Source organism: Megascapheus bottae, chromosome 8 (genome assembly GCF_031878675.1).
Source record: "Megascapheus bottae isolate mThoBot1 chromosome 8, mThoBot2.hap1, whole genome shotgun sequence".
In the NCBI taxonomy this organism is placed as follows: Eukaryota; Metazoa; Chordata; class Mammalia; order Rodentia; family Geomyidae; genus Megascapheus; species Megascapheus bottae.
This window is the reverse complement of record NC_143516.1, coordinates 29424670-29442637: the sequence shown is the minus strand read 5'-3', so window position 1 is coordinate 29442637 and position 17968 is coordinate 29424670. Positions and strand designations below refer to the sequence as shown.

Genomic DNA, 17968 nt, shown 5'->3' with positions numbered 1-17968 from the left:
CACAAATGCATACATTTAAACATAGTTTAAATATCAGAATGATAGATTATAGGACTTGTGTGTACAGACATGTATAGATGATTTTTTTTCTGGATTTTCACAATTTACAGCATGTTCCTTAGAACAAATTGAATCATTTAACATATGTTGATATATACTTTCCAAAGAAAGTCAGATGTTAAAAAAATTGAATTTCTCTTGCTTTCTAACCTTACAGAGGCCATAATTTTCTTTTCTATATACTAATGCATCATCCTTCTAAAATTGTTTTCAAATTCAAATTATATTTTATTTTATGGTGTTTTGACATAGTTTCCGTATTAATAAGAGAATAGATAACTCTCATAAAGAGTTTAGATTGACCTTTTCTTTATCAGGATATTATTGTGAATTTTAGAAACTGAAATATTTGGGAGTTGCCTAATTCAAACCAGATTTTCTTCATTTAGCATTATCAGCTTCAGGTCATAATAAGCTGTTATATTTTCAGTGACCAGAGGCCAGCCATATGTGATATTAAAGACATTCAACTCTGCACATTTTACTGATTATAACAACAAATACATCATAGTGCTCTACAAAAATTTTCTAACTTTGTATATTCAGGCATTATTTTTATATAATTTATGTAGTTTTGTGATGGTCTATACATCTCCAAAATGGTTAAAAATTAGGGTCTATGCATTTTTGCAATATTAAAAGGACCATTAGTTTTTCAGGAAAAATATTCTCTAGCTCTGATTACACCTTGTCAAGTATACTATATCTAGGCTACCATTGCAACAAAAAAATATAGTCTACATACCTAGAATTGTGGGTATGCTCTCATTTGGATCATTTCTTTGACTCTACTTCCCATTTTCTACCGAAATTGAGATCAATGAGATAGATATAGTTACAACTTTTTTTAAGATAAAGAAATATAACCTCACAATTATAAATGCATGACACACTGAGAGCCACAGCTAATGAGGGAGAAGGGAAGAGGTTTTACCTAGCTGTCTTTTGACATCATTCCTATGCTTGACTAATGCTAGAATCCTCACGTATATTCTTTTCCAAACTGTAGGTTTTACAAAGGGGAAAATGAGGCTGTGAGAAGGTGAGAAATCACATGAAGTCCCAGTGTTCATGATAGTTTCCATTCTGAGTTACTATGTTTTGCTCATTTGCCTTCAAATGCTTTTAGAAGTAAAACCAGAACTACTCCTTCTTAAGAAGTCATTGGATCATTCCTACATAATTCATCTATTCTTCATTTCACATTTTCTCTGAGGCCTAGATCTCTTTCTGGATTTTCCTAGTTGCTTCAACCTAAATGTCTCAAGACAGAAATGTGAAATGTTGGCTGCATGAAAATTGAAATCATTGCCATTTTCCATTAACTTGCCAATTCTACTAAAAGTCTAGGCATTCTTACTGATTCTCTTACAGTTCTCTCAGCAATGATTGTATTGCTCCATTCATTTCCTGAGAGTTAGGTCCTATGTGGTCCTGACTGCAGAACCTCCATCTTTGAGCTCTCTCTGGAGTGTTATTGTAACTTTCTAGGTATACTGCACCTACCTCAGCTAAATAAGTTCTTCACTTTCAGACGTCTCCATTTAAGACTCTCTCAGCACTACTGATTTCAATGGAAGACTATCATTTTCTCAGGTTCTTGAAGCTGAAATGCATACCACTCTTCCTCTTTTTTTATAACGTTGAGTTGAACTAATTACCATGTTTTTACTTCTCAGATGTCTCTCAGATTTGTCTTGTTATTTTTGTCCTCTTTTTTGTATTTTTTATTTCTTTTTAAAATTTTTATTGTAAGGATAATGTATAGAGAGGTTACAGGTAATTCATCAGGTAGTTGGTACATTACTTCTCACACATTGATACCCCTTTTAATGTCTTAGTCCCTCTTTCTCTCCCCAACACCTCCCAATCATCTTGTTTTCCCCCCTTCCCATCCCTATTTCAAATAAATAAATAAATGTATATACAATATACCAGGTAACAAAATCAGGTACAGTAACAATATGAGATTAACCAAAAGGCAAAAAAGAGAAGATAAATAACATAGATTGAGAACAACAATCACACAAGATAAATCTCTTGTTTCCATACCCCTTTTTGTTCTGTTTTTGTTGTTAAATAAGTCATAACCAGTCTTAGCACTTGAATCTGGGCTCCTGTTTATAGGAACAGGTAGATTTATTTGATTTCTACAATACTAAGGTGCATGACTAGAAAAAGAAAATTATCACTTTTCTAATTTTGGAATGCTTGTATTAGAATAGATAGATAAAGTTTTATGATTTTCTCCCTTTGGTTTATACTTATATTATGCTCATTCCATACCTCTAACTTCTCTTTCACCTTAATGATACAATGCATATGCCTGTCATTTGACATTTGGCTTTCATACAATGTTCTTATACTCTTAAGATTCCTTCAAACCTCATTCTCTACATTTTCAAACACAGTTGTCTTAGAGTCTTAAATTCTTTATATAAAATGGCAAACAATTTACATATGATTTTCATACCCCTTCTATGTACTTAAGATATTCTCTATTTAAATACTTCTTGATTAGTTATAATGCTTAACATAATAGAAACACAATATTTTATACTGTTTTGTTATATAATATAGATTCTGTACATATTAGCTATATATGGATTTAAAAGATACTTTGGATTCTCTCTTGCTTGAATGTACAGAGACACAGAGGGACAATGGAATCAAGAGGCATAGTATCAGTTTTACTGAAAGCATTTTTAAGTCACTTAAAAATAAAAAAAGCTAACTTTTGAGGGTAGTTGAAATGAGATTTTTGAAAGTCACTGGAAACCCTAGAGGAAAATTAAGTGAATATAAAATTTGAAACCAAATGTTCTTTTGAAAGCAATGCTATTATTAATTGGAATGAAAGATATTACGATTCAAAACCAACCCAGGCACTAAAGTCCATGAGACTCTTATCTCCATTTAACCACTAGAAAACCAGAAGTGGTGCTGTGGCTCAAGGGTACGGTGTTAGCCTTGAGCTGAGGAGCTCAGGGACAGTGCCCAGGCCCAGAGTTAAAGCCCTACAATGAAAAAAAAGTAGTTTTCAAGTTTAATTCAGAACTTCTCTGTTGCTGATAGGTACACATTGGTGGATATTTTGCGTGCCATCTTACTTTCTTTAGAAGCCATGATTGAAGATCCTGAGCTTCAAGTAAATGGGTTTGTTTTGATCATAGACTGGAGTAACTTCACCTTCAAGCAAGCCTCTAAGCTTACACCCAGCATGCTGCGACTAGCCATTGAAGGCCTACAGGTAAGAATATATGGATTGCTATTTCTTGCTCTTCCTTTTTAGACTTCTATTGTATGTGTCATAGTACAGAATGTCTTACAGGATAATGAAATACAAGACATTATAGTTCTTGAGAACAAATTCTAACACATTACATCAACAAAGGATTGTATAATGCTGATTTTAAATTGACAACTGTGCATGGAACATTTTTCTTTAGATTTGCTCTATGAGCTTTTTAGTCTTGCTTCCTATTTTTCATACTTATTGACTAAATATTTCATTCATGACTTCATTTAACCTAGTAAACTTGCATGGATCAGTAATATGTTCACATAGCCTAAGCCTAATCAATATGTTTATCTTCTTTAGTCTCTAGGGTACAAAAATCACTTTTTTGAATTATTGACTTGTTTCTTCATACTTAATTGGGTTTCTTTTTTTTGGTGTGAGGGACTGTCACAAAGAAATTAAGTAAAGTATGTCATCTAGGGAATGATAATTTACTGCCTGGGAATATTATAAAGAATATGGAATTTATTTTGAGCTTATAGACAGCTTTATAAGTTCACCTGAATGATATTATTCAATGTTTATTTTCTATATCCTCAACAGAAGAGTTTTGAGAGTTAATAGTTAATTTTTCTTTTGTCACTTGAGTATTTTATTGCAAAACAGACTATACATTTATCATTCATTAAATTAGGGTGCTAGGCATTTTTACCAATGAATATATCAAAATGATCCAGTTCTCCACTCCAGAGTAAATGTATTAAAATTGAGGACTTCTGGTCATCTAACAAGGAGTTACTCTTCCAGATGGAAGAAGACTGCAGACAAATTAAATACAGTTTGAGTTTTGCCTTTGAACTGAGGAAGATTCACCAATCTTTCTTCTCTACATAGGTTTGTCTTGAGTCAAGACTTCTGACTTGCTCATTGTGAATCAATTTAACTCCTGTCTTATCTTAAATATTTCTATTAACTCTAGAAACAGTTACTAAGGGTTGAGAGAGGGCAAATACGTATATCGGCTGTATTTGCATCAATTTTTCAGGAGACATGTTTTCCTAGATGGGTACTATTTTATTATAATTTGTGACTTCCTATGATATGATGAATTACAGTAGATTGGCTTTGGGAGTCTTGAGTGCTCAGATTCTACATTTGTTGATTGTACTTATCTTCTATTACTTCTCTGCAGTTAAATAAATCTAGAGAGTTACATCCTGGATTCTGAAGAAAATATGTTGTCACTTTGGAAACTAGAGAAAAAAGGGAGATTGTATCTTCTGATAAAGTTTAATATTTGTTTCTTTTGAAAGAAAATGTAGACTTAGCTGGAAAGGTAGTGGTGCTGGTAAATACGTGGTTGGCTTTGAGACACAAGTCAAAGTTTGCTTGCTGAGTGAATAAGTGTGGGAAGAGGCTTCAGGGCACCTGGATTTGGAGAACACTTTGGACAAACACAGAACTATAAGAAGTTAGGAACACATAATGAGTCCGCTTTGTCATGGCTACAATGAAGAATGAGTTCAGGGTAATACACAGAGATAAGCAGGGGAGGGAAGATTGCAACCTCACTGTGTGGAATGGAAGACTGTTTGTTGCATACTCTGGCCTTTGGTCTTTAGGCATAGGGTAGTTCAGGGAAGGAGAGTAGAATGACAACTCTTCCACTTTGGAAAAGAAATCTTTTAGATAAAATAATGGACATGATCAAGGAAGGAAAAGTTGAGTCTAGAGAATTGCAAAACTACCATTGAGTTAACTATATCAATCCTGTGTTCTAGGATAAGGAATGAAATTTCAGATTTTAAGGTACTTAGTCATTTTTTCCAGTATATATTATGATTTGAGTCTGGGTTGTCTGACTCTGAAGACGGACATATTTCATGAGTCTTGCTGTTTTGGTTCATTCCTGGTCTCAGAAAGGAAAGGAGGATATGCTCCATTTCTCTCTCAGACCTCACAAGGTCATTTCCCTAGTTGGATAACAATGCATATTTAACTAAACAAGTCATGGGTAGCTGATCTGTGATTTTACATGTATATTAGGCTAGGCCTAATGTGAGTAGCCTCCTTGAATGCCTTGCTTTCTAATTTTCTGGGGGCAAAGAGAAGGTTTTTTTTTACAATGAGCCAAAGAGATCTGGGTAAACACAAGTATGAACCATTATTCTACGCTTACTTTTGATCCAAGATCACTGCAGAATCTACAAATATTTTCAAAATGTGAGAAGTTTCAGATACTTTATAAAAATAATATAGTAATAGATCTGATAGCATCAAATGCTTTGTTATGCAAAGAAAATATTTCAGCTTCATTGGAGAGTGAAGAGAAGGGGAAAATTACAAGAAGTTAATTGATTAGGATAGTCATAGAAACAGGAAGCTTCTTACAAAATCAATATAAGATTAAGTGAATGTGACTCGTCCACTGTAAGATGTCTGCCTGGGAAGCCAATTAAAACACAAAAGGTTTGGAAATAATGAAATGCTATTGAGTCTGTAAAGTTTTTGTTAAATGGTACACTTTTAAATAACTGTGGTTTCTTTCACTCTAGTTTGTTTTTTATAAAAACATCTTGGAAACTCATTGAAACATGGAAACTATACTTTTCATGGCAGTTTTACTTGTGTTGTTTGTTGTTTTTTGCCTTTAGTGTGGTCCTGCCTGGTAGTTTTGCTTTTGCTTTCAGTTTCAGAGAAATCCTCACTCCATCTGCTCAGCAGTGTAATACTGCCAAGACATGGCTTGCTAGCAAAGAGTTTGGCTGTGACAAGGGGTTGAATAGCTCTTTGAATTGTTACATATAACTCAGATGTAGGGCCATTGTGAAGTGCCTAACATGATGCCAGATATTCTAAGAGCCCTTACTAAGTAAGACTTGTGAAAGAATGAAGAATATGTAATCAATTCACTGGCCCTTTGATTTGACTCAAGGGCCCAGTCTTACCAGGAGCACTACAATCTGCTAACTATGAGAGCCTGGGTAATTCATGTGGAAGAAAAAAAAAGTGCTGCAACCACAAATCCTGGCTCTGACTCCTTTAAAGGCCAGTTTTAGCCTGGGAACCTTGCCAAAACAGAGGGCATGCTAATGCTTAGCAAGATCACTGTTCAAGGCTAATAAGTGAGTAGCTAAATTACCTTTAGTCTAGTCTTAGCTTATTCAGTTTTCCAATTCCTACTTGTGATTTCTGGCAGTTCTGTAATTGCACATGTGTTTGTGGGCATATAAGGTGGTTAAGGAAGAATATAAAAAGAAACTTGGTAAGATATGACTAAATTAGAAATTCACAGCAAAACTGAAGGATTATGTGCTTTGAGGCTGCTTTTAAAGATATAAATATATCTTTATATCTATAAATGTATAAATATTTAGATATAATATCTATAAATATATCTGTAAATATCTTTTTAAATCTATATCTTTATATCTCTATGTATCTACATTTATATCTATATATACCAATGTCTGTCTACCTGTCTGTCTGTATCAATGGTTGGTAACCTGACATCTATTTTCAGGCTAAATGTGGTTTAGACAAGAGCTGAAACCTATTGCATATGAGCCAACTTTTAGGTAGCTTAAGGCATCATTGTTAAAGGACTTGAATTGATGTCTGTCTTGAAAATGAATGCACAGATTCATGATCTGTGTTCATTCAGACAGAATGTATGTCTGTGCATACAAAATGTGGAAATAGATATTCTGATCTTTAGACAGAACTGTACTGAGAAACAGTGACAAGGGCAGTATATAAAGAAAGTGATATTTTGTTTGTCACATGAGTATGTGTTTGAGCTGTGTATTCTGTCAGTTGTTCCTTAACCTAAAACAAAATGAATGAAAGCCTAAAGTTGTGTTGTTCTGTTCTGTGAAAAATGTGGTTTGATTGATGGTTTCAGTCCTCAAAAGTAGAACAGAGTCTTTCTTAGAAAACTGACACTATGTAGTCAGCAAGATGGCAAAGGCATATAGCAAAGGCATATACAGACATTTTTCTTTTGTGGGTCATGGGGCTTGAACTTTGGGCCTGGGCGCTGTCCCTGAGCTCTTGAGCTCAAGGCTATTACCTTACCCTTGAGCCCCAGCCCCACTTCCCCTTTTCTAGAGGTTAATGAGTCTCAGGTCTTTTTGTTTTCAGGCTTCAGGCTGGCTTTGAACCTTGATCTTCAGTTCTTAGACTCCTGAGTAGCTAGGATTACAGGTGTGAGCCACTGCACCTGGCTTTATACACATTTTTTCAATGTCTACATAAGCTCTGTATGTATACATGTACATGCATATGAATGTATATATACACATGTAACAATTGCAGTTTTCTCTTTCTGTAAAATTATTATATAGTTCCTTCAATTTGCAGAAAATATGGTAAAACTGACCAGTTTCTAGAGTAGGTGTTAAGCTTAAAATAATTAAGAGCTATGTGTTTCGAGTGATTTTATACATATTTACTAGATTTAAGACACTTAGTAGCTATCAATAACATGTAATACTTTTACATATTTTGCTACTAACAAGAAGCTTGTTATTTGACCTAAGATAGCCAAATGATTACAAGCATAAAGGGAAAGAAGTAAATAGCATTTATTTGGTTTGAATAGTGATGCATGGATAGAGAGAATTATAATAGAAAGTTGATCCACGTGAGCTATTTTGCATTAATTTTATTGTCTTTGTTTAGATATATCCTGAACTAGAGGACAGAGAGTTGTCTAAATGTAAATATCTTTCTTTTTTTTCAGTACTAATATGAGTTCATCTTGATATATGCTTCCTCCCCAGAGGACTTTATTTTTTCATACTTCAAATACACACTGAAAACCATGAACATGCATGTCTACTTAAACTTTTAGATTAAGACTTCAGAGCTGTAAGATTTAGTCACAGGAATGAATAAAATTGGTACCTGCTTGTCATTTCCCTTCAAAAATATCATCTCTCATGAGTAATTAAAACCTCTGGAAATATTTTAACAGTGTTATTTCTTTTTCTTATAATTCAAAATTCAGGTATCATATTGTTAGGGTCTTTGAGGAAAGGAATTTGATTGTTCATCTACATCCTATTCATTTAAGATTACTCTGGAAATTAAAATACTATTTAACTTTCATTGTAATTATTATGAGGAGCTTTATACATTAGGCTTAGTTTTCTCACTTCCACAACTGGAGAAATCAAAATAGGAATTCTTATCCAGATTTTATTCTGAGATCATTTGATGAACAAATAATACCTGTATGTTTCTAGGGTCTCAACGGAGCAGCATTTTGAAAGCTACAATCAACTGGATTGTTAATATATGGATAAGTTAGCTTGCTGTGTTGGTAAATGCCTATAATTCTACCACTCAGAAGTCTGCAGTAGGAAGATCAAGTCCAGCCCAGATACAAAGTGAGATCTCAAAAAATCATATTTCCTTAACACGTGTATTTGTAGGTACTAGCTAGATATTAATGAGAAACATAAAACCTAAATTACAGTTTAAAAAAGACTCAGTGTTAATAATTCAGGGTACAAAGGAGAGGAGGAGGAAGAGGAGGAGGAGGTGGAGTGAGAAAAGAAATAAAGAGACAGCCCGAGAGAGACAGGGAGGCAATTTGCTTTCTTTCCTATTGATTTTACTGTTCATCTTTTCCAGAGACACCCTCCTAGTCATCCAAAGTAATCTTCAATTAAATATCTGGTCACTCAAGTTGACACATTAACTGTTATACTAACTTTACAGAGATTGCTGTTGCTTGGCCTTGATCTTAGGAGTAATTTGACTTAGGGAATATTTTTTATAAAATGAAAGCAAGACAAAATAAGGTATACTAAGGTAAAAAATACCCAGAAAAGATTAATAAGTCCTACAACATATTCTTGGGTCACTTAACACAGGACTAATATTCTAAGAAATAATTTATTAAAAATTTTCATACTGGAGTGAACATTGGAGTATATTTACAAATGTAAAGGGTTATATAATAGTTGATTAAAATAACTGTTCAGTGCACAGTTTTGTTATTGCTCATAACACAATTGTACAAAATAGTTTGATAATTAAATATTGCTGCATGGGTATAGAGAATAGAATCATTGTTAAGTTAAAAAGTGTGAGATCTAAAGAATCCAGTGTTTATCAACTGCTTAAAAAAGTTTTTCTTTATAACCATTTTTCAATATGATAAAGACGTGCAAAAGTTACCATGTTTTAACCAGTGTAAAAAGACTAAATCAAATGAGGAATATAGCTTTTTGTCTACTTTTGTGATTATGCTATGTACTACAAGGAATTTATTTTCCTCCTGCACGTATCCTAGTAACTCTTTTTGTGTTACAGTCTATTTCCTCTAACTTATTAGATATATATTAGAGCTGTCACCTTGCAGTTCTAATAATAATAATAAAATTGAAAAAATTACCTTTGTGTTAGATTTACTTTCATAGGTTTGCTAGTCTCCACATGAATAAGTTATTTTGTTGTTATATTTCTGTTGGTTCTTTTAAATCTGAAAGTATATAGGGAAGGTAAAATTGTAGATTGAGTTAATTCCATTTCCATATTTGTTTGAGTTTTGCTGAATGTAGAGATATGAATACCAATTAAATTTCCTTTAGTATTTTGAAATGGTTATATTGTAGTTGTTAGGCATTCTTTTTTTTTCTAACAGAATCTTGGCTTCAAACAAATTCTTGTAGTTTGTAGGCACTTGCAATTTTCTATAAACATTTTAAGACCTTTCTTACTGTCTGTAGTTGCAACCATGCATTTGGGAATATACCTTTTGTATGCTCAATATACATATTAAATTAAATCTTCAGTTAGCAAAGGAAGTATTTTTTCTTCTCAATGTGTGTTAGTTCTGAATTGTTATAGCCTTGCTTTTCATTTCATAATACAAGACCTCTATTACCCAATTTTTCTGTCATGCTTTTGTTTCTTGGTTTCATGTACTTTCAATCAATTTTTAAAATATTTCATCATAAATGCAGAAATAAGATTCTGTATAAATTCCTCTGTAGTAATGACTTAAAAAGTAGTTGTATAATGTTCCTCAATGAATGTTAACTTCATATCACAAGACATTCTTGCCTTCTTAGACTTCACTGATACCACAGTAATAAGAGAAGAGGTATACCTTATTATAATTTGATGGAGGTTCACCTTCAGATCCTTCTTTCAACTTTTGCAGGTGTAAGTGAGGGTTAGATACTCCATGTCACTGGCTAGACTAGAGTAGATATTACCTAAAAGTTTTGAATGTTTTAGTCTTGTGTAACAAGACTTCTAATTAGCTTGTTTCATATGTGATGTTTGGACTTCTAGTTATTGTCAGTGGGAGGGATACAGAAGAATATTAACCATCACTTAATACTAGGAACAGAAATTAAAGTTACACATATATTTTGTTCTTCAGAATTTTATGCAAGTACATGATATTTTAGTGTTAGCCTTCAGATATGCTTTTCTATAATGCTGAAATTTTATCTTAAATAAACTCTTCTGTGTCTTTGAAAATTGTGGAGAAAGGTAGGAAACCAATTTTTCCCCCAGTGTGGCACAATGACTTGGAAGCAAGTTAATGCCTTAAAAAATCAATCTTTGTTAGTTTTGATCATAAGCTCATAGGAATGAAAGACACATTTGTTTTATGTTATAAAAGAAAGAGTATACCCTTATTCTTCTACATAGTAATAGCTGGATGATGATGATGATGATATGCATGTAGATGTAGATTTTGGGTAGTAGCACAATGGTAGTGGAGGATAGTAAGTGTTATGAAGATTTCTCCTGATATAAATCCCTAGAACTAATGTGTCCTAGGGGAAGCTATGGAATAAAATTATTTCACAATTTCAAGAAAAATATGCATAATTTTTGATAAAGAAGTGTAGGCATAGTGATGTAAGACTGTAAGGGTTATGAAAACATGTTTATGTATAACTAGGGTAGTGTTTCAGATGGATGAAAAACTTAATTACCTGGTTTCAAAAGATAACATGAGAATGATGACTTGCCACTGCATTATCTCTCTTTCTTCCTTACTTGGACACTGATGGATTTGTATAGAACTGGAGAAAAAAATTATCCTATACTTAGTAGTGCCTTAGGAGCAGATATCTAATCTTAGTAATATGTCCTTCCATATTACTAAACATGGGGAGGTAATTTAATTGTGAAAGGGAAGTAAACATGTTCATCTACACACAAAGCTGTGTTGTTTTCTAGTTTCATGAGCATGGAGAACTACAAGGAACTTAAACAAGAATTAAAGTGACTCCAGGGCTTCATAGCAACCATCAAAGGAGTCTTAGGCTAACTTGAGCAGTACCGTGGACAGTTCCACAGACTATTAGCTGATTGTGTTTTTTTGTGTGTCGTAATTCCTGTTTTGTTTTGTTTTAATTGCATTTTCATCTGGGTGTCATTGGTTTTTAAAAATCAATATCTAGCTCTTAAATGTAGGCTGAAGTTGCTGCAAATATAATGGTTTTCTTCATTACCTCTGAATCTTACAGGTCAAGCATTTGAGTCATGGCTACATACAGTTCTCCTAATGAGGCTTTCCCCCTCTTCTTTCCTTTGTCATTGGTGTTGTCTGATTGATTACTAAAAACTTATATATTGGAATTGAAAATACCATTAACCTTCTTATCCTTTTCATCCAGAGATTTCCCATAATGTTATTTATTACCTAATTTTCAAACGCAGAACATTTGTACCTTGAGAACAGGAGAGATTATGTACTGTGGTTTATATTTAGTCATAAGAAAAATTTTTTTGGGCTGGGAGTTTGGCCTATTGGTCGAGTGCTTGCCTAGCATGCACAAGGACCTGTGTTTGATTCATTGGTACCCCATACATAGAAAAAAAAGCTGAAAATGGTGCTGTGGCTAAAGTGATAGAGCTCTAGCCTTGAGAGAGCCCAAGGACAGTGCTTAGGCCCTGAGCTCAAGCCCAGGACTGGCAAAAAAAGAAAGAAAGAAAGAAAGATTTTTCTCTTTTGCCCATGATAGTTTCTAGAAAAAACTTTTATTACTTGTTTGATCCATGAAGTTTTATTTGAAGAGCAATTATAAAGCTATAGCTAACAAAAACACATTTTTGAATAATTTCTGAATAGACCAGGCTTTATAATCAAGAAATTCTGGGCTCAAATTTTGCCTTTGGGACATAGTGGTTTGGAAACAGAATGCATATCTGTATCAACCTGTTATAGTCATATATAAATAACAAATTTATTGCCTTCCATGTAGTAGTAGTATGGAGATTAAAAAATGTCTTATTTGAAAGTGGGCATAGTACCTAGAGAAAAAAGAATGGACTTATATTTCCTCTGTACTCAGGAATCCAATACAAGTACATTTATGTAACAAAAATACTGACCTTGGAAATAGGAATCCAATTATTGGTGCCAGGAGTTTGGCTTAGTCGTAAAGTGCTTGCCTAGCATGTGCAAAGACTTGATTCCTTGGTTCCACATACATAGAAAAAGTGGTGCCATGGATCAAGTGGTAGATCTATACCTTTGAGAAAGCCTAAGGACAGTGCTCAGACCCTGAATGCAAGCCCAAGGACTGGTGAAAAACAAGCAAGCAAGCACAAGAGGAAGGAAGGAAGGGAGGGAGGGAGGAGGAAGGGAGGGAGGGAGGGAGGAAGGAAGGAAGGGAGGAAGGAAGGAAGGAAGGAAGGAAGGAAGGAAGGAAGGAAGGAAGGAAGGCAGGCAGGCAGGCAGGCAGGCAGGCAATTATTTTCCAGTATATTCAACTATTCAAAGATATCGTATAAAACACACCAATTGAAGTTTGATATGTGATATTCCCAATTATGTCTTATTCTGTAAATAATACACCATAAGCACTGTTCTTTACAAATTTGTAATCCTTGACTCTTTCAGGTTGTACGACAATGAATAAAGATGATTAGTAGTTATTAGTTATTTAAAACACAAGGTACTCACTTGCTTTTTCCCTAGGACCTAAGATGTGACTATCACAGATATTGTCTGCTAAAACCACCTGAAGAGATTCATGAAATGAGGATTAAAATACATACTTCTCCTCACTGTTTACATCTAGATTGTGGGTTCCTTGTAGAAAGAACAAGTTTCCATTTGTTAAGTAGCTCAGCAGTTGATGACAAGGAGGAAAATGCCAATGGTTTTGGTTGAACTGAAGGTGAATTTTAGGGACATGATTAAAAAAAAAACCTGCTAGACAACAAACAACTGGGTTCCAGAGGCTCATGCTTGTAATCCTAGCTATTTAGGAGATTGAGATCTGAGGATGGAGGTTTCAAGCCAACCCTGGGTTGAAAGTCTGTGAGACCTTATCTCCAATAAAATAGAAAAGCCAGAAATGGTACTGTGACTTAAGTGATAGAGCCCTAACCTTGAGCAAAAGAAACTCAGGGTCAACACCCAGCCTTGTCCCACCTCCCAAATTAAAAAAAAAATAACAACCAAACTTGGTAGGGACCAAGACAAGATTATATTAAGAAACTATATAAATAATGAAGTAGGGGCCAGGAGTTTGGCCTCCTAGTAGAGTGTTTGCCTAGCATGCATGAAGACCTGGATTCGATTCCTCAGTACTACATATATTGAAAAACCAGAATTGGTGCTGTGGCTCACGTGGTGAAGCACTAGCCTTGAGGACAGTGCTCAGGCTCTGAGTTCAGTCCCCAGAACTGGGGGAAAACAATGACATAAAAAGTTCACTATATCAGGCTTTTGGAAGATTCAAGAGAAGGGATATCCACAAAAGGCTATGTGATAATTTACACAGGAAGAAAAAACCCAGCTTCTTGAGCAATGAGGGCATTATTGTTGGGATGGTGGCATTTAAACATCTGAAGTATGCTGAGTAAAATCACTCTAATAAATGGTACAGTGAGGTGACAGTGCTAGTACTGAGGGATCTGTGGGTGTCATTTTAAGTCGTGTGTTTCTTTGAGAAAAGTATGTGATAGGATATAAAATAATACTTTAAGATCCTTCAATAATAAAGTTAAAAGAATTAGAGCAGTTTTCTCAATAAATGAATTTAAAATATATTACCTAAAGCATGTAAATCTCCAGGAGGGAGAACCCTATACCATTAAATGTATTTCATGAGTTTGTATTTTTTCTTCGGTAGTTCAGAGATTTGAACTCAGAACTTTGCAATTGCCAGGCAAGTATGCTAGCTCTTGAGGCTTGTCTATAGACCTTTTAGTCTGGTTCTTTTGGAATTAGGACATTGCTTTTTGCTCTGGACAAGTTGGGTCATGATCTATTTTACTTATGCTTTCTGTAATAGTTGTGATGACAGGTGTATGCTAAGATGACCAGCTTTTTTTCTAAGATGAACAACTTTTTCATGGAGGCATAATCCCCCAATCTCAGATTTATCTATCTGGAATGATTGGTATTCATGCATCCCTAAACTAAGACCTTGATTAGTTGAGATAGAATCCAACAAACTTTTTGTGTGGGTTGGCTTTGAATCATAGCCCTTTTGATCTCAGACTCCTTAATAGCTAGGATTACAAGCCCCTTCAATTTGCTTACAAGTTAATTTACAAAGGGACCTACAGCCTTTCACTTGGATAATGGAGTACTTGAGTTGGGATGCTATTCAGCCATTTCAAAGGCTGTTGGACACAGGGATCAAGTTGATATTAGTATCTGGAAGCATGAGGTATCATTTTTTTTTTAAATTTTTTTTATTGTAATTAGTAAAAGGGTCACATGATATTTGCCAGATAAAAGGTGCATTAATTCACATACATTGATACCCTTTCACATGTCTTGGTACCCATTTCCCTCCCCCCACCCCCTCTCCCGTCTTGGTTTTCCCCCCTTCCCTATCAAATTTCAAATATCCAAATACAAATAAATTCAATATATCAGATAACAAAGTGAGATACTATACCAATATGAGATAACCAAGGGATAGCAAAGGAGATGAGAGACAACATAGTACATTAAGGACAACAATTATTCATTATATGGCTTTTGTTTCAATATCCTGGAGGTCCTTTCAATTAGCTTCACATTATATGGCCTTATGTATCAAGATTTTGCTCTATTGCAGATCTCTGCTAGTAGAGCCCAAGGTTTCTACTGATTATGACGAATGAGGGAAACCATTGAGCCTAAGTTCCTTTGAGTCTGGCTTACTTCACTTAATATGACTTTTTCTAAGTCTTTCCATTTCCTAACAAATGGGGCGATGTCATTCTTTCTGACAGCAGCATAGAATTCCATTGTGTACAAATTCATTCTTTATTAAATCCCTCCCTCCTCATTCAAATGAGTGCAATGAAATAAGCAACTAGGAATTCTAGCTGAGACTGGACTCAAAAGTAGGTTCACTGGGACCATAGACTCAGGTTGGGTTCATTTCCCTGAGCGAGGGGAAAAATTCAAAATAAGAAGGTAATGCTTAAGACATGTAGCTGCATTGAGAAGTGAGATGCATGATGCTCCCTTTTTGTTTTTAAATTTCCTAAGTAATGTAAACTCACAGGAAAACTGGAAATGCTCTGTTGGTGGGATGATCTTGAAGCCAGTAGATCTGAGGTGAACTGTAATGGGCAATGTTCTGTGCTAGCCAGAGCCTTTTGTGTACACATGGCACCTATTTCCCCAAGTGTTAGTTGTTTTAGCTATTGACATACTAAGCCAAGTGCCTCAACAGAATTGTCATTGTGAATGACAGCTACTTTGCAAGTGAGTTTTGTCCTTAGGGAGTGCATACAAGCATAAGTGACCAGGTCAATGCAGAAGAAAAAATAAAGTGTCTCTTTGACTCCATTCTAAACAAACCTAAAAGGCCACTCAACTCCAAAGCATCTTGTGGAATCTACCATGACATTATTGTAACTGCATTACCGATGAATGTTTCCTGTTGTCTCACTTTAGTTTCTCATGAGTTTTGTTCCTGATAGCACACCTTGGTGAGAGTTCCATATGCACCTCTTAGTTTCCCTAATTTAAAACACAGAAATATTTACAGTATTTATTACAAATTTATGACATATATGATAATCACTTTACGGTGCTACAAGATGGTGGCCCACATAGCAGTGTCAGGAAATAAACAGTAGGGTGACAGATTTCTTTTTTAAAAAATTTTATGTTATTAACAGCGTGATGTAGAGAGGGATTATAGTTACATTTGTGTGTTAATGAGTACATTCTTCCTTTTATTGACAGTTGTGGGACTTGAACTCAGGGCCTGGGTACTGTCCCTGAACTTCCTTTTGCACAAGGTTAGTGCTCTACCACTTGAGCCAGAGCATCACTCCCAGCTCTTCTGCTTATGTGGTACTGAAGAATTGAACCCAGGGCTTCATGCATGCTAGGCAAGCACTCGACCACTACACCACATTCCCAGACTCTGCATTGCTTCTTGAAAATTGTTACCCCTTCCCATGTTTTTCTCATCCTTTCCTACCCCCCCAACCCCTCCGAAGCTGTAAAGTTCATTTCTAATGTGTTGTCTTTTGAATATTGCTGTTACATTGGTTCACTCTTTGTAGTTTGTCTCATCATCTTGGTTTTCCCCTTCCATTCCATAATTCAAATAAACAAATAAATGTATATATAATATACCAGGTACTAAAGTCTTATATAGCAACAACAGGGGATACGCCATAAGGGGGGAAAAAAGCAAAAGAGTAAAGAAATAACTTCACATAGTACATTAAAAACAACAACCACATAGATAAAACTCTTGTTTCCATATTCTGGAGAGGGTGACAGATTTCTATGATGGATCTTATTTCCACATTAGGAATAACTTTTGCAAAGGTGTTGTAAATAGCATTAGAAGTCTCTTATTTTGAGAACTTGAAGACATCTGATATTTATCATTTACGTAATTTTCTTCTCCAAATATATTTAGTCTTTTCCTCCGTTTCTCTCATGATATAGTTTCTGTATAATGCATCCTAGCTGTCTTCTTAAAAATTCATATTATGGGGCAAGGAGTGTGGCCTAGTGGTAGAGTGCTTGCCTAGCATGCACGAGCTGTGGGTTCCATTCCTCGGTACCACATTCACAGAAAAAAGCTGGAAGTGACCCTGTGGCTCAAATGGCAGAGCACTAGCCTTGAGCATAGTGTCAAGGACAGTGCCTGAGTTCAAGGCCCAGGACTAGCCAAAAAAAAAATCATATTATGGCCATTTATTGCTAATGACTAAATGTTTATAACCTCCTAAAGTTCACATGTCAAAATCCTACTATCTTAATATGATGATATTTGGAAATAAGATCTTTGGGAGGTCACTGGGTTATGAGGATGAAAACAGCCTGGCAGATTAGAATCTGGAAGAAGAGGTTTAAGATAACTTCCTTCTTCCTTCCCTTCCTCCTCCCTCCCTCCCTCCTTCTCCCCACTCCTTCCTTCCTTCCTTCCTTCCTTCCTTCCTTCCTTCCTTCCTTCCTCCCTCCCTCCCTCTCTCCCTCCCTCCCTCCCTTTCTTCCTTTCCTGTGGAAGAAGACCTAGGGAGGTCTTCAACCATGCTGATATTATTATATTGAATTTTTTAGCCCTAGATCTGTGAGAAACAAATGTTAAGACAACTAGTTTATATCTTCATATAGTATCCAAAATGAAGACACTGAAAAAGAAATATAATTATTCTAAGTGTTGTGATATTTATAGAAAATATTTTCATTACCAAAAAAGTATC

General features: G+C 34.9%; 1 protein-coding gene across 1 annotated transcript in view; it reads left to right on the top strand.

Annotated features, from left to right (window-relative positions):
* Clvs2 (clavesin 2) overlaps positions 1–17968 on the top strand; it is a 55759-nt gene that overhangs the window by 11677 nt on the left and 26114 nt on the right. The window contains exon 2 of the mRNA XM_090338192.1: positions 3136–3310. Within this exon, the coding sequence (XP_090194318.1) occupies positions 3136–3310 (175 nt within the window). The remainder of the gene's footprint in view (positions 1–3135; positions 3311–17968) is intronic.